At 30.4% G+C, this 17,938-nt stretch overlaps 2 protein-coding genes across 8 annotated transcripts in view; one reads left to right on the plus strand and one right to left on the minus strand.

Moving 5' to 3' along the window:
- The window catches only part of LOC113398581 (synaptotagmin 1), a 26,507-nt gene extending 10,905 nt beyond the window's left edge, over nt 1-15,602 (plus strand). For 2 of the 7 annotated variants that reach the window (XM_026637585.2, XM_026637422.2), the window contains exons 2-11: nt 3,795-3,914; nt 4,319-4,459; nt 5,192-5,334; nt 5,604-5,702; nt 5,996-6,190; nt 6,275-6,451; nt 10,689-10,806; nt 11,509-11,642; nt 12,765-12,970; nt 13,337-15,602. In XM_026637585.2, the coding sequence (XP_026493370.1) occupies nt 3,800-3,914; nt 4,319-4,459; nt 5,192-5,334; nt 5,604-5,702; nt 5,996-6,190; nt 6,275-6,451; nt 10,689-10,806; nt 11,509-11,642; nt 12,765-12,959 (1,317 nt within the window). In that variant the 5' untranslated portion in view covers nt 3,795-3,799 and the 3' untranslated portion in view covers nt 12,960-12,970; nt 13,337-15,602. Of the gene's footprint in view, nt 1-3,794; nt 3,915-4,318; nt 4,460-5,191; nt 5,335-5,603; nt 5,703-5,995; nt 6,191-6,274; nt 6,452-10,688; nt 10,807-11,508; nt 11,643-12,764; nt 12,971-13,305 lie in introns of all 7 variants that reach the window. The other 5 variants (XM_026637655.2, XM_026637743.2, XM_026637874.2 and 2 more) reach the window with 5 other exon arrangements.
- Nucleotides 15,273-16,556, minus strand: LOC113399034 (electron transfer flavoprotein regulatory factor 1). Its single transcript, XM_026638081.2, has 2 exons — nt 16,318-16,556; nt 15,273-16,231 (listed from the first exon to the last, which is right to left on the minus strand). The coding sequence occupies exons 1-2, from the start codon at nt 16,360-16,362 to the stop codon at nt 16,022-16,024; spliced, it is 255 nt and encodes an 84-aa protein (XP_026493866.1). The 5' UTR covers nt 16,363-16,556; the 3' UTR covers nt 15,273-16,021.
- Between the last annotated feature and the right edge of the window lie 1,382 nt (nt 16,557-17,938).

A 17,938-nucleotide genomic window follows, 5' to 3' on the forward strand; every position in this document is an offset into this window, starting at 1 on the left:
TGGGCCGTATGTAGGTAAGTACGTACTTAAGTAGTCTCTTGGAAAAGTGGAAGACATTGACTGTGCTTAAGCGAGGATTGCAATTTAATAATATATAAATTTATCGAATTTTGTCATACAATTAATAATGGAGAACTGGATTGCTGTGTGGGAGGTGGAAATGTCTTAGTCTAAAATAATTAAGAATTGACATGACAGTGTTCTCTTTCACACAAATTTTCACATAATCATTTTTCATATTGAATCTAAGAAAAATATTATATTTGCATTTTTCTACGCAACTGGGTCAAAATTTTACAGATATGATATAATCACGACGCGTATATACTTCATGACATTAATTCCCCTTTCAAAATGTATCGATTAAGGTGTACCGTTTTGTGTAAATCGACTAGTTCGGAATAATGTATGTGACTTACTTAAAATTTTATTAAACAAAATAACCAAAATAAAGTAGATCATATTAAACTTCATAGAAATGTCTCCTGGTGTGATAATCACTAGATGTAGCGTACCTACTCGTAATTGTTCCAAAATCAGGCCGTAATAAAGGGTATTATTTTAAGCTGAATAATATATGATCTTATTTTTAAGCCACGAAATATAGGGCGTGTCTTTTATGCCCTTTTGATTTTGTTGTTGATAAATGTTGTTTTTTATAATAACAAAGTGGAAAAGAAGTAATTTTTCACAAGCAGTTCTATATTAAAATCCTACATTAAATATGATATCTTATTAAAAGGCATAAACAGTTTTCGTTTACGGCCCACATACTACCAACTAATTCTTTAAAATCAACTTATTATTATACTGCAATTATTCTTTAAAATCAATTTATTCCTACTTTTTCTCTTTTTTCATCATTGCACGTATTCTTTATAGGCAAAGGTGATAAACGTTATGCCAATGTCACGTATGATAATAATACAAAACGTAGGAGGATAATCGGGTACAAATTTTAAATTTAAATCGATGCTAGTACATATAATAGCAACAGCAGTATCTATATAAACAATATTTTAAATACGATATTGTATGAATGGATTATTTAAATTGAAATTACTTATACGTATTAACTTAACACAAAGATTAAAACAAATATTAGACGCTATGACACGCCTTTTAAGTATTATAATTCTTTAATGAAAAATGTTTTATATCAACTAATTTGTTTTACTTTATAACAAAAATTTTTTTATAATGTTTTGAAAATTATACAATATTTAAATTCTCAGAAAGATTAAATTATTAGCTTCTATTTATATAACATTACCATAGAGTAAATCGACCTTCTCGCATTGAAATAACCACAGTATTCATTATTCATAAAATTAAATGTTTCTTTTCGTAAGAGAATTTCTTGAAAGTTAATCTAATAACTTTTATCGGTCCGATTTAGAATTCGAACCCAGGACCCTGGGATCTCCAGTGACAAACACATATGCTATTCCAACGAGTCAGATTATATAGATACAAGTACAGCATCAAGTAGGGGGTAGGCTTTACTAAAGAAGCAGCTATCTCATTATTACATGACCACCGCAACTTTGCGCAACAGACTCAAATAGGTATTTTCTATATTACAGCATCTCAATAATGACGTCACAACTATTTTACTCTCTGTGTTCTCCATTAAAAGAGATACACATCTCACATATACTGTCATATTGCAAACATAGCAATTAAGCAAACATATTGAACAAACTTTTAATTCCTCACAGATTAATTATAAACAATAAATAATATATTTAACGTTTCGTATTGGTAAGGTTTGCATACATGACATAATTATTAATGACTAGTTGTTGTTCGAGGCTTCACTCGTGTTTTAGGTGTTGATCGTGAGATGCTAGGCATGAAAAATAACCTAAGTATTTCTTTGGAGTTCAAGCTTGCATATAATATTTCATAAAATTCGGTTCAGTGGTTTAGCAGTAAAAGAGCAACAGACAGACATACAAACGCGCTTGCCTTGAATCTTTTTTTAATAAATAGGCTATCTATATTTATTGGACAAGGTTATAGACTACATGATACGATTCACGGGTGCAGAAAGTAACTTTAATGATGTCAACTAGTCCTATATATTCTAGGTCTGCGCAGTGCGTGCAGAGACAAAAGGATTTTCTTGATTTTTCACTGGCATTCCCTTCCTTAACAGCAACAATTACTGGAAATACTTTTGCTAATGGGACAGTTACCACCAGACCCATTGTTAAATTCATAATAGCTTAATATAGTATTGATTTATTTGTATTTTTGTTTATTTGATTGAGTTTAACAGAAAAAAATCCTAAGTCAGTTCTGACGAGGTACTGAGCTACGGTAGTTCTACCTAACCGAAAACAAGGCGACTGTTGATTGTGTATACATTAGATATTTTAAAAATAAACGTAACATATAACCGTAATAATCCTGAAACAGGTATTTGGAATACATAGTGATTTCAATATGTATTTCAAATGTGGGCGACGATGGCAATGAAATAGTTTTCACTGTTTTTGATATTAAAAGTCTATATCTATACATATAATAAAATTGGAGTGTCTGTTTGTAATATCAAAATAAACGCTTTTTACTGAATGCAGTTGTATATATAATCGGTACATATACCAATTTTTTTTTTCAATTTTTGTTTGTCTGTTTTTGTTACGGCTAATCTCTAGAACGGCTGGCCTGGTTTTGACGGGACTTTCACTGGCAGTAACTTAGGCTACTAGCTTATTTTATAATTATAATATAAAATAATAATAAAGTCACGCTGCAATGTCCAAATACTGTCCAGTACCGCGCGCAGCCCTCGCGCATGCGACCACTCCGTCGTCACGTCGGGTGCCTCCCACCAATGACTTACTATCACAAAAGCTGCCTAATACAGAGTTAATAAGTTATAACAATCTGCTAACACGAATTCGCGGGCATAGCTAGTCTCGTCAATATATCTACGTCAAAATATTTATCTATTTCTAATTGCAATTCAAACGTGTCACGTGTGAATAAAATATCTAGATGATATTTATTACATAAATAAAATAATAATTTGATTTATTATATCACTTTTGGCATCAGATAAAAAGTTTACCAACTAATAAAATCAATGATGGTGTTACAGTCATGTCGTATAATTTTAATGTATCGTTCAATTTACCTATTATTTAAGTGCTACTGTAAAATAAGTTAAAAATGTATAAAACATAATAATTATGACTTTGTATCTATTGAATTAGCTCCAAAAATCTTCTCAAACAAAAGGGTTTTTGCCCAGCTGCCTTCTAAAACTTTCAATTAAGGTTTAAGGCTTAGGCCTCCTTTTATGAGATAGGCGGACCATCAAAAAGGCCACCTGGTGGTGAGTTGTCACCACCGCTCACAGACATCACTGTTATAGAAAGAAATATTACCTATTCCTTACATCGCCATACCGGGTCAATCTCTCAAACCGGAACACAACAATACTAAGCAGAAAAGCATAGTATTGTTGTGCCATGCCATAACCTACCCAGACGAACTTGCTCAAAACTCTATTACCAGTAGGTACCTGTGGCAGATTTTCAAACGCCCTATGCAAATATCCTCATTAAGTTTCCTCATTAATTAAACACATGAAAATTAAGTGGTGCTTGTTTGAACTATAAATTATTGGTTGAAATTAACGTCTTCTAACCAATGGGACATCACGGCGGTTGTATAATATTACAAAACTCAGTCCTGCTTAACAGGATTTTAATTTTCGATTAAAATCTACATCCGTTATGTTTGTAACATACATTAGATAACGTTATAATTGTTAACAGACAATATGTCGCCGCCATTATCAGCACATTTGCGATGGCGCCGCGAGGTGGAAACCACGACCGAGAAAATCACCGTGGTCGGCAACCTCACTGCTGGCAACATGACCACGGGGACTCCAGGTAAATATAAAAAAAAACTTAGACCTTAACTTAATCTGCAGTTAGTATATAATCGATGTTTATATTCGATAGTCAAAAGTTATAATTTTTATTTTATATTTATCATAAAACATCCGTTCATATATTCGATTACAGTACATTTTTGTAATAAATTATATCATTAATTATTATTAAATGATAATAATTTGGCATCTACAGTGACTTGAATACGGGTGAAAGGTTCAAAACTATTTTTGTAGTCCTACGTTACATAGCTATATAAAGTGCACTCAAATTTGATCTACAAAATAAAATTCAAATATACTCTTTTCGAGTAGGCTCTTACAGGCTTTTGTACCGTCATTTTACAAGATAACATTTTCAACCGATAACTGATTGTAACGTAACTCTTTTACTTCTTGCAGTTGCGTCTTCAATCAATCCTGCTATAACTTCAGAGGCAACAGCGACTGTAACCACCACTCAAGAATCGATTGGGGAAAAGACAGCCGAAATAGCCCGAAAGATGAACATGGAAACATGGCAACTAGTCGCCATTCTTGTTGGTACGTAAATTATTACAAGAATATAAACAAGTTCCAGTATATTCCATAAAAGTATAACATCGTTTTGTTGGGAACAAGCCTCCGTTCTCACGTGTCCTTACACTCTCGGTGTCATGCCCTTGCACGTGCGGGAAGAAAGACATCGTGTCCCTCACGATCATGGGCACGACATCAAAACAAAAAAAGATCAAGTAAACTCAATGGTGCCTGTACAGATTACAACATTTATCTTGGCTCTGTAAGGACCCATACAATATTTATTGTATTTAAATTAATCATTTAATAGCAAAATTGTACATTTCTGTTATAATTTTTTATGTTAGTAATGGAAATGGAAATTATCCGATTACACAGGACTAAATAACTCTTTTGAGGGGCAACATATACGTTTATACAACAGAATCTCAGAAAACGTTCGAAAAAAAAACAATTTTAAAATTTAAATATATCATTAAACAACGCGTGCTAAAGAATATTATAAAACAAATGATTTATTTAGACCATTCTATTTCATCGGAGTTAATTTACAATTGTTAATTGAAGATTACAAAACAATACCCGATGAGTTTTCGGCAGTCCTTCTCAGGTCCGAGGTGTTTATTTCCGACCGGTGGGAGTTTTTTGTGAGTCAATAAGCAAGTTTAACGCATCTTAAATTAATTCTTAATGGAATAAAGGTTTAGACGTTGACTTGAGTTTGACTTTGAATAGCTAACCTAATTGAATATTTAGGAGTGGGTGTGGTGGTACTCGGAGTTTGCTTCTGCTGTATCCGCCGGTGTTTCCGTAAGCGACGCTCCAAGGATGGCAAGAAAGGGATGAAAGGAGTCGACTTCAAGTCCGTCCAACTCTTAGGTTCAGCATACAAAGAGAAGGTAATGTTTAATGTATTGTTAAACAAGAAAAAAAAGAAAATATTTTTATTTTATTTTTTTAATATCAACTGAGTATTTTGAAACTGACTTATTATAATATAATGCATTATTAAAAATAACGTCTATTAGCGACGCAAGAATGAAAATTTCTGGTGAGATACAAGACGTATTCAATAATTTAGCGTAAAAAGGAGTGATCAAGTAATTTTGCTTGTTATTGATAAGAAATCCGATATTCATGTGAAATTTGCCGCGGGACATGCATTTAGGTTCAGCCGGATATGGAGGAGCTGACGGATAACGCTGAGGAACCAGACGACGGCGATTCTAAGAAAGAGGAACAGAAGCTAGGAAAACTTCAGTACAAGGTAGGTTACGTGACTCGCTGTCCTTAAGTGAAGGTGCAGGACCAAGCTACGCCCAAATGTATTGTACCCCTTGGAGACAGAAAATTCATTTGTTCATTAAATCATTACACTTTTTAATTTTGTAACTCCATTAGAAAACTATAACATTGTAGTCGTAGATTATTATATGTTGTAAATGGATTTATTAACCATCAGTAAATATTTTTTCTCATGTCAAAATCAAATCAATTTCGTTTTTGTATTGGCTGATTTATTTGTTGTTGTTGGAGTTGATTAACATTGTCGCTTTACAGCTGGAATATGACTTTAATAGCAACAGTCTGTCGGTTACTGTTATCCAAGCGGAGGAGCTACCGGCTTTAGACATGGGTGGGACTTCAGACCCATACGTAAAAGTATATCTTTTACCGGATAAGAAGAAGAAATTTGAAACCAAAGTTCATCGAAAAACCCTCAACCCTGTTTTCAACGAAACCTTTGTTTTTAAGGTAAGCGATTTTCTTAAAAGCAATTACATATAATGTTTTTCTAATCGTGTTAAACGAAAATACTTCATCGATATTTTTGTGCAGAACGTGCCATACGCTGATGCAATGAACAAAACCCTAGTATTCGCGATCTTCGACTTCGATCGGTTCTCCAAGCACGACCAGATTGGTGAAGTGAAGGTACCCCTGTGTCAGGTCGATCTTGCGCAAACCATTGAAGAATGGCGTGAACTACAGAGCGTCGAGGGCGAAGGTGGACAGGTGCGAATTTCGAAACAAAATTTCCAGTACCTTCTTATTCTTCTTTATTTTAATATAAAGTTTTGTTAGATGTTGTAAAGTATAAAGTCGGTTTATTGTATATAAACTTAAAGTACTGACGCCTTTGTTAATATGTGATATTAACAAAGCCCGTTTAAGAGTAACCAATAACTACCTGACCGACAAGTATATCCCTTGTTTATTTTAATAATCAAGTAAGTTTACTTTTCAGCTTTCACAGTAATAGGTTCTCCTTGATGCGGTTACAACTGCTTGATTTATTTTTGCTGATATAATTTTAATGTTTATATTTAATATAAAAAGGATTTCTGTTCTTGTTTAGTATTTAATGGCGTCAAAAGGCTTTAGAATATATTTAGGTATGTTGCAAAAATCTTAATTGGTGAAGTTACGAAGTACATGGAAGTATACAGTTACACCCAGGTCACATCAACAATCCATTTTGGTAAACACACATCTACCATCTAAGACATGTATGGTATTCTAACATTACTGTCATGAATGCACAAATAAAAAGCATAAACTTAAAGGCAAAGAAAGGTATACATATGTAGGTAACGCAAATCAAATGAGAAGACCTTATTTCTTTTTTTCTTAGCTTAGGCTACTCTGGCAAAATACACCCAGATTTATTTTATAAGCAATTACGTAACATATAAATGGGTGTGGTTTGCTAGCACAGCATTATTTAATTTTTAGTCCTTTTAATAAAATTATAGATTATTTTTATATTGGTTCTATTACTATGGAAAACTATTTTTATTGCAAATTATTAATTGTCATTTCGTGAATAATTTTATTGAGAGGACGGATTTAATTTCAAATTTATTGCACTTTTTAATCAGAGGATCCTTGACAATCTACATAAAAAAGTTGAAGATTTCGTATCTACTGAAATTTTTTTTATAAATATATTTTTAAATATGGAAGTTAAGTCAAGGTACCTTGAAATGGATTGAATCGTCATTTATTTTTCCGATAAGTTAATTTGAAGAGCAAAAATGTATTTACTTGGTTTTTCTCTTTTTCTACATATTTTCTCTACTCTGCTTGGCTGTGTTTGATTGTGTCCTGAACAATCTTGCATGCCGCTTCAAAAACGAAATGATCATTCACGTAAGTATTATTTTGAGACACATCAAAATGTAAATTAAATAATGTTATAAAAACACGTTCCATTACAGTTATAAATACACCATAATCTTCAACAAAAGTAAATGTATAATTCGGCCTAGTATTGAAGAAAATAAAATGAAAAGTGGGTCGTCAATGTTTTTATTGTATAGGTAGGACGCATTTTGAGAAGAAAAAAGAAAATCTATCAATAAAATATGATTATCACCCGTTACCTCAAATCATCCATCAAACCATGTATTTTTTTTTATTTCTTAATAATTATTTTCATCCATCCGACACTTAAAATTAATTTATATAGCGGCTGGGGAATGTTGCATGTACTTTATATTTACGCTTGAATTATTCCCGTATTACCGTTTTTAGGGTTTCACGGTCAAGAATATAATCAAAACAATACAATAAAAATTATCGGAACAGTGGTGGGTTTAAATAAAATTTAATACGATGATGAGTCGATTGAAATTGTAAAAAACTATTATAAACTATTATAGGTATATATCCAAAGCTGTCCTAGGAATACGTTTACCAAATTTTCTTAGTTAGAATGCTAAATTAAAAAAAAATTATTCATACACCGAAACAATGATATTATGTTATCTAATTTTTTTATTTTTTTTTCACTTTATCCAGTATCAAGACCGGTTTATTCAGAAAATGAATAAAAAAAAATACTATTTTGAATACAAACCAAAATATATCGACTATGAGTTTGTAAAATACTTTTTTTTATTTTGATACGTAAACTGGGAGCCCAAATAATTGTATTTCGTGTAATTTAACAGGACTGCGAAACCCTAAATTTTGCAAAACCTAACACTAACACACCTGATATGAATATGAAACCTATTTTATTTGGTTGTAGCTCTAAAAAATGTTTCAATCTACAAAACTATCCACAGCCACAATACCCACTACGTCGTATTAAACGTACTCGCTACAATGTAGATAGTGACAATACATATTCATTTTGTGTATGTGGCTTAGCAATTTCTCATTAATTTTAAAACGCTTCTAAATATTTAAAATACTTTTACACCACAGGTCATAATATCATGACCATTTCACTGATACAATTAAAGAACAGATTACATTTATTTTTATATAAATGTTATTTATTAAAACTGTAACAAGATATATAATAATAACATAAAATTACTGAAGTATGTTACAGATCATCTTGTGACCGACGAAAGAAGACTTGTGACTGTCTGAGTCTAAGCAAACTTCTGTTCCAATTATATAATATAACTCTGCTTCAATAAGAAAACAGAGATTAAATAATCAAAAACACATTACTAAATGAATAACTTCAAACAAAAAACAAGTGTTTTTCATTGTTTACGCTCATTTAAAGATGAACTATGTTCTCTTAAAAAAAATATTTTATTTATCTAAAATTCACACACCTCAATAGTTCATACAATATAATATGAATATACATACATTGTAATAAGCCAAAAGTAAAAAAAAAAATAATAGAAAAATTGGTATAAGTAAAAGTTACGCTTTTCGTAGTCACTTCCATTTTTATTTTAAATTTTCGCAAATTAAATAGTGATTATCAAAATAATTTGTTAAGAAACGCCAAGAGCCACGCACACGTGTTTGAGGTGTGCGATAAAAGAGGACCGTTTCGAAATTAGAAACATTTTTTATACCACTTAGAAAAAACTGCGCTTAAATTCAATTTAAACTTGACTTACACCAGTAACATACCTAAATAAAGAGCATAGTTTATCTTTTGTCACAGTTGTTTAATGCAAGCTTAGCACTTCATGCAGTGAAAACTCACTTGTAGTATGTCCTAATGTGTCATAGTGTGATGTCAAATGTTTTACATGAAGTGTACTCCTCGGAATGTATGTATGTATTTTTATGCATTTATATCCTAATCCAATAAAGAAATGCATTAATTGTTTCACTAAACCTTATGAAGTATTTATCATCGTTTGACATAAAGCATATCCTTACACTTATTAAGCATTTCTTTTTGGATTTTTTTGTAGTGAATCTATATGTTAATAGTGTGCGTGCGTGTGTGAATTATCTAAATGTTCTTACTTTAGATAATTGCGATCTGTTTCTAAAATGGTTAGTCGCTCTTAGGCGATACTAGGCGAATACAAATCTGACATCAGGGACGTCATTTTCTAGGTTCCTATGTAAGGTGAGCAGAACAAATACGCTTTGATGATCTGAGCTGGGTGTTACAAAACAATAAATTGGCATCATTTCGGCAACAGATCGTAATAACTAACCCGATTCTAATACTACCTATATATTTCAACGGATAATTGCTTTATAAATGTAGGTTTGATGTGTGTTTTTATGTTTCCCTGTCCTATAGATTTATCTTAAAGTGTTTGTACTGTGTTAAATGTTTAGATGAAGTGTCATCTATGTGCTAAAACGTTATATGTAACGCAATGGAAATGGTTGACAATAACCTGACTAGTTGCAAACTCTATTCTGTTTGAGGCTAATTTATATCTTACGTCTGTATGTGCTATGGCATCCTAAGCACATGTCGATAATCCTGATCAGTATTTAAGATAACTAACTCTAACATATATTAATGTTGTTGTATAAAAGGAAGTTTTCATTATTAAATATGAAGGCTGTCTGAAGTAAATGATACGTTCTTGCTGATCAGGTTTGCCGAGAAACCGACAACCATAAATGCTTCTAGGTGACTACACGGAGCTATTATTTTGTTCTATTTATTTTCCCTTGAAAAGTTACTACCCTTGTCCGCCCTAAGCCGCGTTATTACTAAACCCGTATATTATTTGTATATTTTATAAGACAGCTTACCAAACCTATATCAGATACTATATTCCCCACACAACTCTTCCTATATTGTCTTCCATACTATTCACCCAATCCTTTGGATGAACACAGATAAACATTTTAAACAATAAAATACTAAACATTGTTATACTTTTGCATTAAAAAAAAAAACAAAAACAAACAAAGTTATATAAGAGTTTGAGAAGCGCAGAGTGAAATTATATTTTACTTTACGTTGGAACACCAACATATCTTCACGATTTTAATATACCTTCATGGAAATTTACAGGACAACAAGCTGGGTGACATATGTTTCTCTTTGCGTTATGTCCCAACTGCTGGAAAACTTACCGTGGTAATTTTGGAGGCAAAGAACTTAAAGAAAATGGACGTCGGTGGCCTGTCAGGTAACTATAAGGACGGTTTGATATCTAGACAAAGAGATTTATTGAAGCTTTGTATCTAACTCTAACACTATATTCTACTTACAGGGGTTTTAGGGTAAACAAATGAAACTATATTCTAACATGACGATATTGTTCGTGCTATGCTTGTCATGTGACAATTATATTTGCATGATGGACTTAGTCTTGGTCTCTATCATAGTTTTTGAACTTCATTTGTACATACCTACTACAACCGCAATAGACTAAGTAGATATTTTTTTGTAGATAACTTCGTAGGTATACATTTATAAATTACAAACCATTTTTTTACGTTCACATAAATAACTGCACACAAAGCCGATATACAAAAATATTAAGCTACTCTGTATACCTACGTTTAGGATGGTCTGTGAGTAATTTGCTTGCAAATAACATTTTAGTAGTACCATGCTCGTAATTTTTCAAACACACTACCGTCATTACTAAGAGCAGCGTGAAATATATTTTATATATTTGAATGGCATCGCTATGAAGACAATTTTTCATCACATTTTAAGAACTTATTACATTTATTCTCATCAGTACATTATACACATCAAGTATAAAATGTTTACAATTATCGTTAAATTACATTTAAAGGCACAATAAGACTTCCAATTTATAATGAGCTAATATAGTACTTTTCATTTTTTCATATCCTGATACGTCGCTGCGTGACAACAGATCCGTACGTAAAGATTGCACTCATGCAAAATGGCAAACGTCTCAAGAAGAAGAAGACGAGCATCAAGAAATGTACACTGAATCCATATTACAACGAGTCATTTACTTTTGAAGTACCATTCGAACAAATACAGGTGCGAGCCGAGATTGCGTCAAAATTCAATGTTGTGGCACACTATGTGGGGACGTTAGCGAATGGAGAAAAACAAACATCAAAATTCAGTTTATTCTTATTGTTGTTTCAATTTTTGGCTTGTGTGACTGTTTGTTTTCCACGTTCAAATACGACCTAGCAATGTGCAATCGATGTTGTGCCCTAATTGTTGTGAAGTTGGATACACACCACTTGACCCTTATATACCTTAGTAGTATTCCTTATAACATTTATTATATTTCAAAGGACGTACATATTCTTCTAATAGTTTGTATCTAACCTCTCTTGTTTTCAAATTCTCTTTGATGTTCCCTTTTATCCTTTTGTTATATTTACCAAAGCTGATATTTTTAGATATAATCTGGTGTAAACATTGACCTTCAGCTACAACAAGACGTTCTGATTGAAGGTTTTTATTTACAAGATATATCTAGTTATGTCGCTCTGATAATATAACTTTTCCTCAAAGTCCCGAAAAATAGTGGTGTCTGAAAATCTCCCCTCGTAACTGCATTACAATTTGGTGACTTCAAATTGTAATTACCTAAGCATATGGTTTTCAGGAATCCAGTTTCTTTTTCTTCTTGTGGATTTTTTTTTCAATTTTTCATATACTATCAATTCACCCCTATCCCTAAATTTAAACTTTTTAGTAACCTCATCCTTAAGTTCATTTTTACTGGTCGGCAGGTAAGTTTGACCATTCATTCGTAGTTAGTTAATGTCATGGAATGCAAAGCTTGTAGTATTAAATTTAATGTATTCTGTCAAAATTAGAAAATCCTATTTAAATGAACACTACCTACATACACACATATATTCTTCTGAAACACCATAAATAATTAATACTTATATTTTATAAATATGTATAGTATTAATTACAAATTTGAATAAAATGTTTTTCAATATCTAAAAATAATAACGCTATTGTTACCTCGCACTAATAGCTTAGAATGCTTAGTTTACTGAAATCATCGTGGTACCCATGAATACATACTCACCACCAATCTGTAGATTATTTGTTTCATAAACATAACGTAAATAAGAACATTAACATCAATTATAAAATTTTAATGCTATTGGTTACTAATCGCATATACAGAAGGTGAATCTAGTGGTAACCGTTGTGGACTATGACCGCATCGGAACGTCGGAGCCAATTGGCAAGGTGGTTCTTGGATACAACGCGTCGGGTACTGAACTGCGTCATTGGTCGGATATGCTCGCTAGTCCGAGGCGCCCCATCGCTCAATGGCACACTCTCAAAGATCCCGAAGATGGTGAGAAGAAGGATTAAAGAGGATTAAGGTATTAAACAATAATTCTCGTAAATTAAAATATATTAATAATAGATATATAGTATTTAACTGGTGTACCTAACCGCGCAACCTATCCTAAAAATAAAATTTGTGGCTTACTGAATATAGACATCTTTCATAGTCAATAAATAAAGCAATATTCTATACTTTAATTTCTTAACAAATCCAACATGTTCCAAGTTATCTTTGGGTGACCTAACAACACCCTAATCAAAATAAACATCAACAAATATCGATACAAATATTCGTACAGAAGAATCGATTCTCATTGAAGAAAGGTATAGTTGGCGTATAAGTATATAAGTAGTTCTTGATTTTGTTCAGCGATCTTAGAAGTCAGATGTTATTATTTCAGAAGATCATCGAAACGAGAAATAGAAGAACGAGGACGAAAAACAAACGCCTTATTCAATATCTTATTGGAATTCATAATAATTCGTCTCTCAATATTAGTGTTCTCCTAAGATAAATGAAAACGGTGTAATGTTCATTATAATATCACAATCTATATTTATTTATTGTACACCGCCGTTAACGTCCCTTTTATTAGAACTATTAAATTAAATTTTATTTATATCGAATATTTATATTTTTATTGAGATAATTGAATCGGCTGTGTACATATTTTTTATTTTATCGAATTATTTATTTAATATTATATCACTGTAACGATTGATTTTGTAAAGAAATAATTTCATATTTTAATTGTTAAATAATAAAAATTAACTACATATTTCAAACACTTATCTATTATAATTGTGTCGAAGCTATGTAAATAAGTTGAATCCTGTTAAATTTATTACATTCTATTTTACTACCAAGTAAGTGTTATTGAGTCGATACATTTTAAGTATTAGGTTCCTCTGAAGAAGGACAGACATTTTATTGTCATAATACAGACACACCTTATTGCTTATTTATTTTCAACGTAGACGGTTTATTCTTCCCTTCTTTGGAGGAACAATTGGCCTATTTAGATGTCTTATCCCTCGTATTACTTTATTCCATGACAATCTAAATGTAAAGAATATGTCTTTTCTTACCTGTAACGTTGTAGAAATAAATTATCGTCTGCCATAGCTTTTCCTTCCAATTATAAATTTGAAGTGCAATCATGGATGCACTGAATACTTTAATTTAATGTGACTTTCCCATACCAATTAGGTATATCTCGAGACTAGTTTTCTCTGTTTAAATGTTTAACTTAGTGTAGAAAAATATTTATGAAAAATAATACCTAAGTAATTATTGTAATATACACAATAGTAATAATGAGCTATATAACACGATATTCGTAGAGTTTGTATATCTTGTTGCATACGATTACTCCAACGTTTTTCAAACAAAAAAATCTATGATTCAACTTATGAAACTAGAACATAGTATCCTGAATAAGAAATTAATTATAAATAATAATTATATTTTTTCTTAAATATAAAAAAATCTATTTAACCTGGATACATAACCTGTCATTGTGTATAAGCTTTCTGCTATATACTTAATGGTTATTCTCAATACTTTTATTTGAATATAAAACTAAATTTATATAACTAGAAAATAATGGATCCTCTCATTTCGGTGTGAAATATATACTTCTATACCTACTTAGCTAAAGCTTGACTGTTGTTGATCTCAAACGTGTATGTTATGATGTATATAATGTAATCACATGTTAAATTTCACGATCACATCTAGGAGTAGGAAATATGAAGTGGGGCTTCAAGTATATAAAACTGCACCAACACAAAACATGTAGACTTGTGATTTAAATACTGTATTTATCAATAAATATAGTAATGTTAATGTACTTATAGATTGTACTTATTATAGCACTTTGCAACAGATTCATTGCAAGCCACTCCTATTACTTATTTGCCTGTTATTTTATCAGCAAAGCTTAATTAATTGGATGAAATACTATGCTGCTTTGCATCTGTTGAAGCCTTTAATCATAAAAATAACTCAAATGTTGCTCGACATAACTGTTCGAACAAGCAGTAAAATATTGACAATATAGAAAAAATATTGAGGCGATAGTTATATTAATATTATTATTTTAATAGAAAAATTCTGGATGAATATTAAGTTTCTCTGATGAGAAAAATTATTTGTATTCTAACTGAGATAAATTTATATTCTATTATGAAATTTGTGACAAGTGACAAAATCATACAAAATTATATTTAATAAAAAATACAAATGAAGATATATTCTTCTATCTCAACAAAAAAAAATTGCATGTGACATTTTCTTTGCCTTCGAGGACATTAAAAAAAAAACAGTTATTAAAGTATTTTGACAAAAATGTTGTATTTGTGATAATCAGTATTTTTATCTTAACAAAATTAAATATAAAGTGATTATCAACCAGAAAAAGTGATGATTTCTCATATAACTGAATTCATAATGTCAAGAATCATATGTACATAATGATAAAATCATGAAACTCATCAACAAAACTATCATATCACTCGCCAGTTAAATAAAACAAATGTCTTATAATATTGTTATGATTTATTTAAAGTTAGACATCTTTTAGTATACTGTTATTATTTAATCTAGTTTAAAATGATAATGTACTGTGAATTATAAAAAAATCTATAATACAAAAATACATAGATGTTTTTAGTTTTATTTATTTAATTCATAAAATTCTAAAATTTTTGAATATAGAACGTTGAACATATGCTCGTGATCTATAGCCAACATATATCACATTTCATATATAAAAATTTACAAACAAAGTCTATTTCTTTCCCATATACATTTAATAAAACAATAAGAATAGATAAATTATTTAATACATCCATTTATTTACTATCACATTTTTAAAAGCCAAAATTATATATATTTTTTCACTTCTAAGAATTATCTTACATATATTTTTATTGATATAATTGACATCTTAAAATTAATCCCTTTCATTACCTTAGTATTAATTTTATTTTTGTATAAATTTACATATGCAGCATTTAGAAGCGATGAATTTTAATCATATTTAAGAAACAACATGTACATACCGTGAAACATTATGTTAAAGTTAATTGTCATCATAATATCTTCGTTTCATTGCTCTGTACTTTTTCAACTTATAAAGAGCTTCTATTTCCTTAACGACGAATTGACCATGTTTCAACATCATATCAATTTTGTTTGAATCAGTTTCCTCACTATTTCTAAGAAAAACATTATGTAAACGTTTTCTAAATAATTCGTAACCCTGTGGCCAATCTCTTCCTAAAAATAACAGCTATAATAATAAAAAAGTATATTAGAAGATAAATTATAGTAAACAAACATTTTCATTTTATAAACACCGTTATAATTTTAACCCACCGTTTTGTAAAGGTTCAAAACCGCCCTTCTTTGTGGCTGTGACATTTTTGATTTTATTCTAATAACATTTAATAAGAAATATCTATTTTTCCTCTGATCAAAGTTTAAAGTCCAAACTAGCAAACTAGTGTATATAAAATGTAATCTGTGGATACGACTACCAGTACTAGCAGGCAATTACATCAATGATCATTCTCATCTCTTAAGAATATTTGACAGTATTTCTGTTAACCTATTTTTTTTGTCATACAGACATGAAGACTGTTATCATAATGACAATTTCACTTGCTAAAATTGTCATCGTTATCAGCAATTAATGTCAGTTTGTCGTATGACACTGACGTATGTCATCGCGCATCATCAAGTGTAAAACAACATTTACAAGACAGATATATCAGAAAATTTATCATCAACTAGGATTTATAAGAAACCATGGGGTGAATAGAGAAAAATCATTGGATTAAATAAATATAATTAATGAAGAAATTCTCAAGAAATTATTTTATAGATATGTCACTTACTATAATATAAATAGTTAGAGATAACTAATATAATTTAATAAGTGGCTATATTTGTGGGATTTGTCATCTTAATGATCATACCTACTGCTATAAAATATAAGTAAATATTTTGAACTTATTTATGCATTCATAAGTTTTATTTATACTAGCAATTTATGAAATATTAGTTACGTCTTATTAGTCTGGAATAAATATATTCCACACTAATACGATGTACCTAATATTATATCTAATAAGATATCAATCATAAAACATAAATACTTAACTATACCAAAATATAATATTATGAATACTACTAGACACGCAGTCCGGTACTGAGATTTGGCCCACTAAGTTACGGTTGATTGACCACAACTCATTTAATCGAATGTTGTTGTTGTTGAAAACAGCAATTTATTTGTATTCTTAATAAATTCGGACATTTGTGGTTTAGTAAGTCATAAAAAGGCATTATTATTTACATGCGCACTTTGTTTATATTTAATAATCATTTATAGTTAGTAATTAATTTATTTCGTATTTTCTTGTAAATGTTTTTTTTTTCCTGAAAATGCATGCATGTCAGACTTCTTGATATGCCATTTCCCTAACTCTACTAGATTTACCAATGATTAACGAACATACTTAAAACAGATATTATGCTAATAGCGGAAAAGATGAAAAATAATTTATTTTAACAAATAACATTAAAAAGTACTACCTATTTAAAAAAAATGTCAAATCGCATTCTTCGATACTTCGATAAGTAGGTATTCTCTGAGAACGATAATCTTTTGTGGGTATAAATTTTATTAAATAAGTATTCAATTGATTTCTAGGTTCTGACCTGAATTTGTTATGTTGACTATATGTTCCTTTTTCCGTCCATGTGTGTCATAATTTTACTAGCATTCATATGAGTAAATGTTTGAATTTTAAACATGTCATTCTTATTGAATATCGCCTGACTTCAAAACAGTATAAAAATACATTATTAGGATAGCTAGAAAAAGTCTTGTAATTAGCGAAAATTTACCTAATGATAAATATATTTATTTTATTTTTAATGTAATGTAGGTTTACCTAAATAAAGGCCTAGTTATATACAAGGCTGAGTTCTT

This window comes from Vanessa tameamea, chromosome 10 (genome assembly GCF_037043105.1).
Source record: "Vanessa tameamea isolate UH-Manoa-2023 chromosome 10, ilVanTame1 primary haplotype, whole genome shotgun sequence".
Taxonomy (NCBI): domain Eukaryota; kingdom Metazoa; phylum Arthropoda; class Insecta; order Lepidoptera; family Nymphalidae; genus Vanessa; species Vanessa tameamea.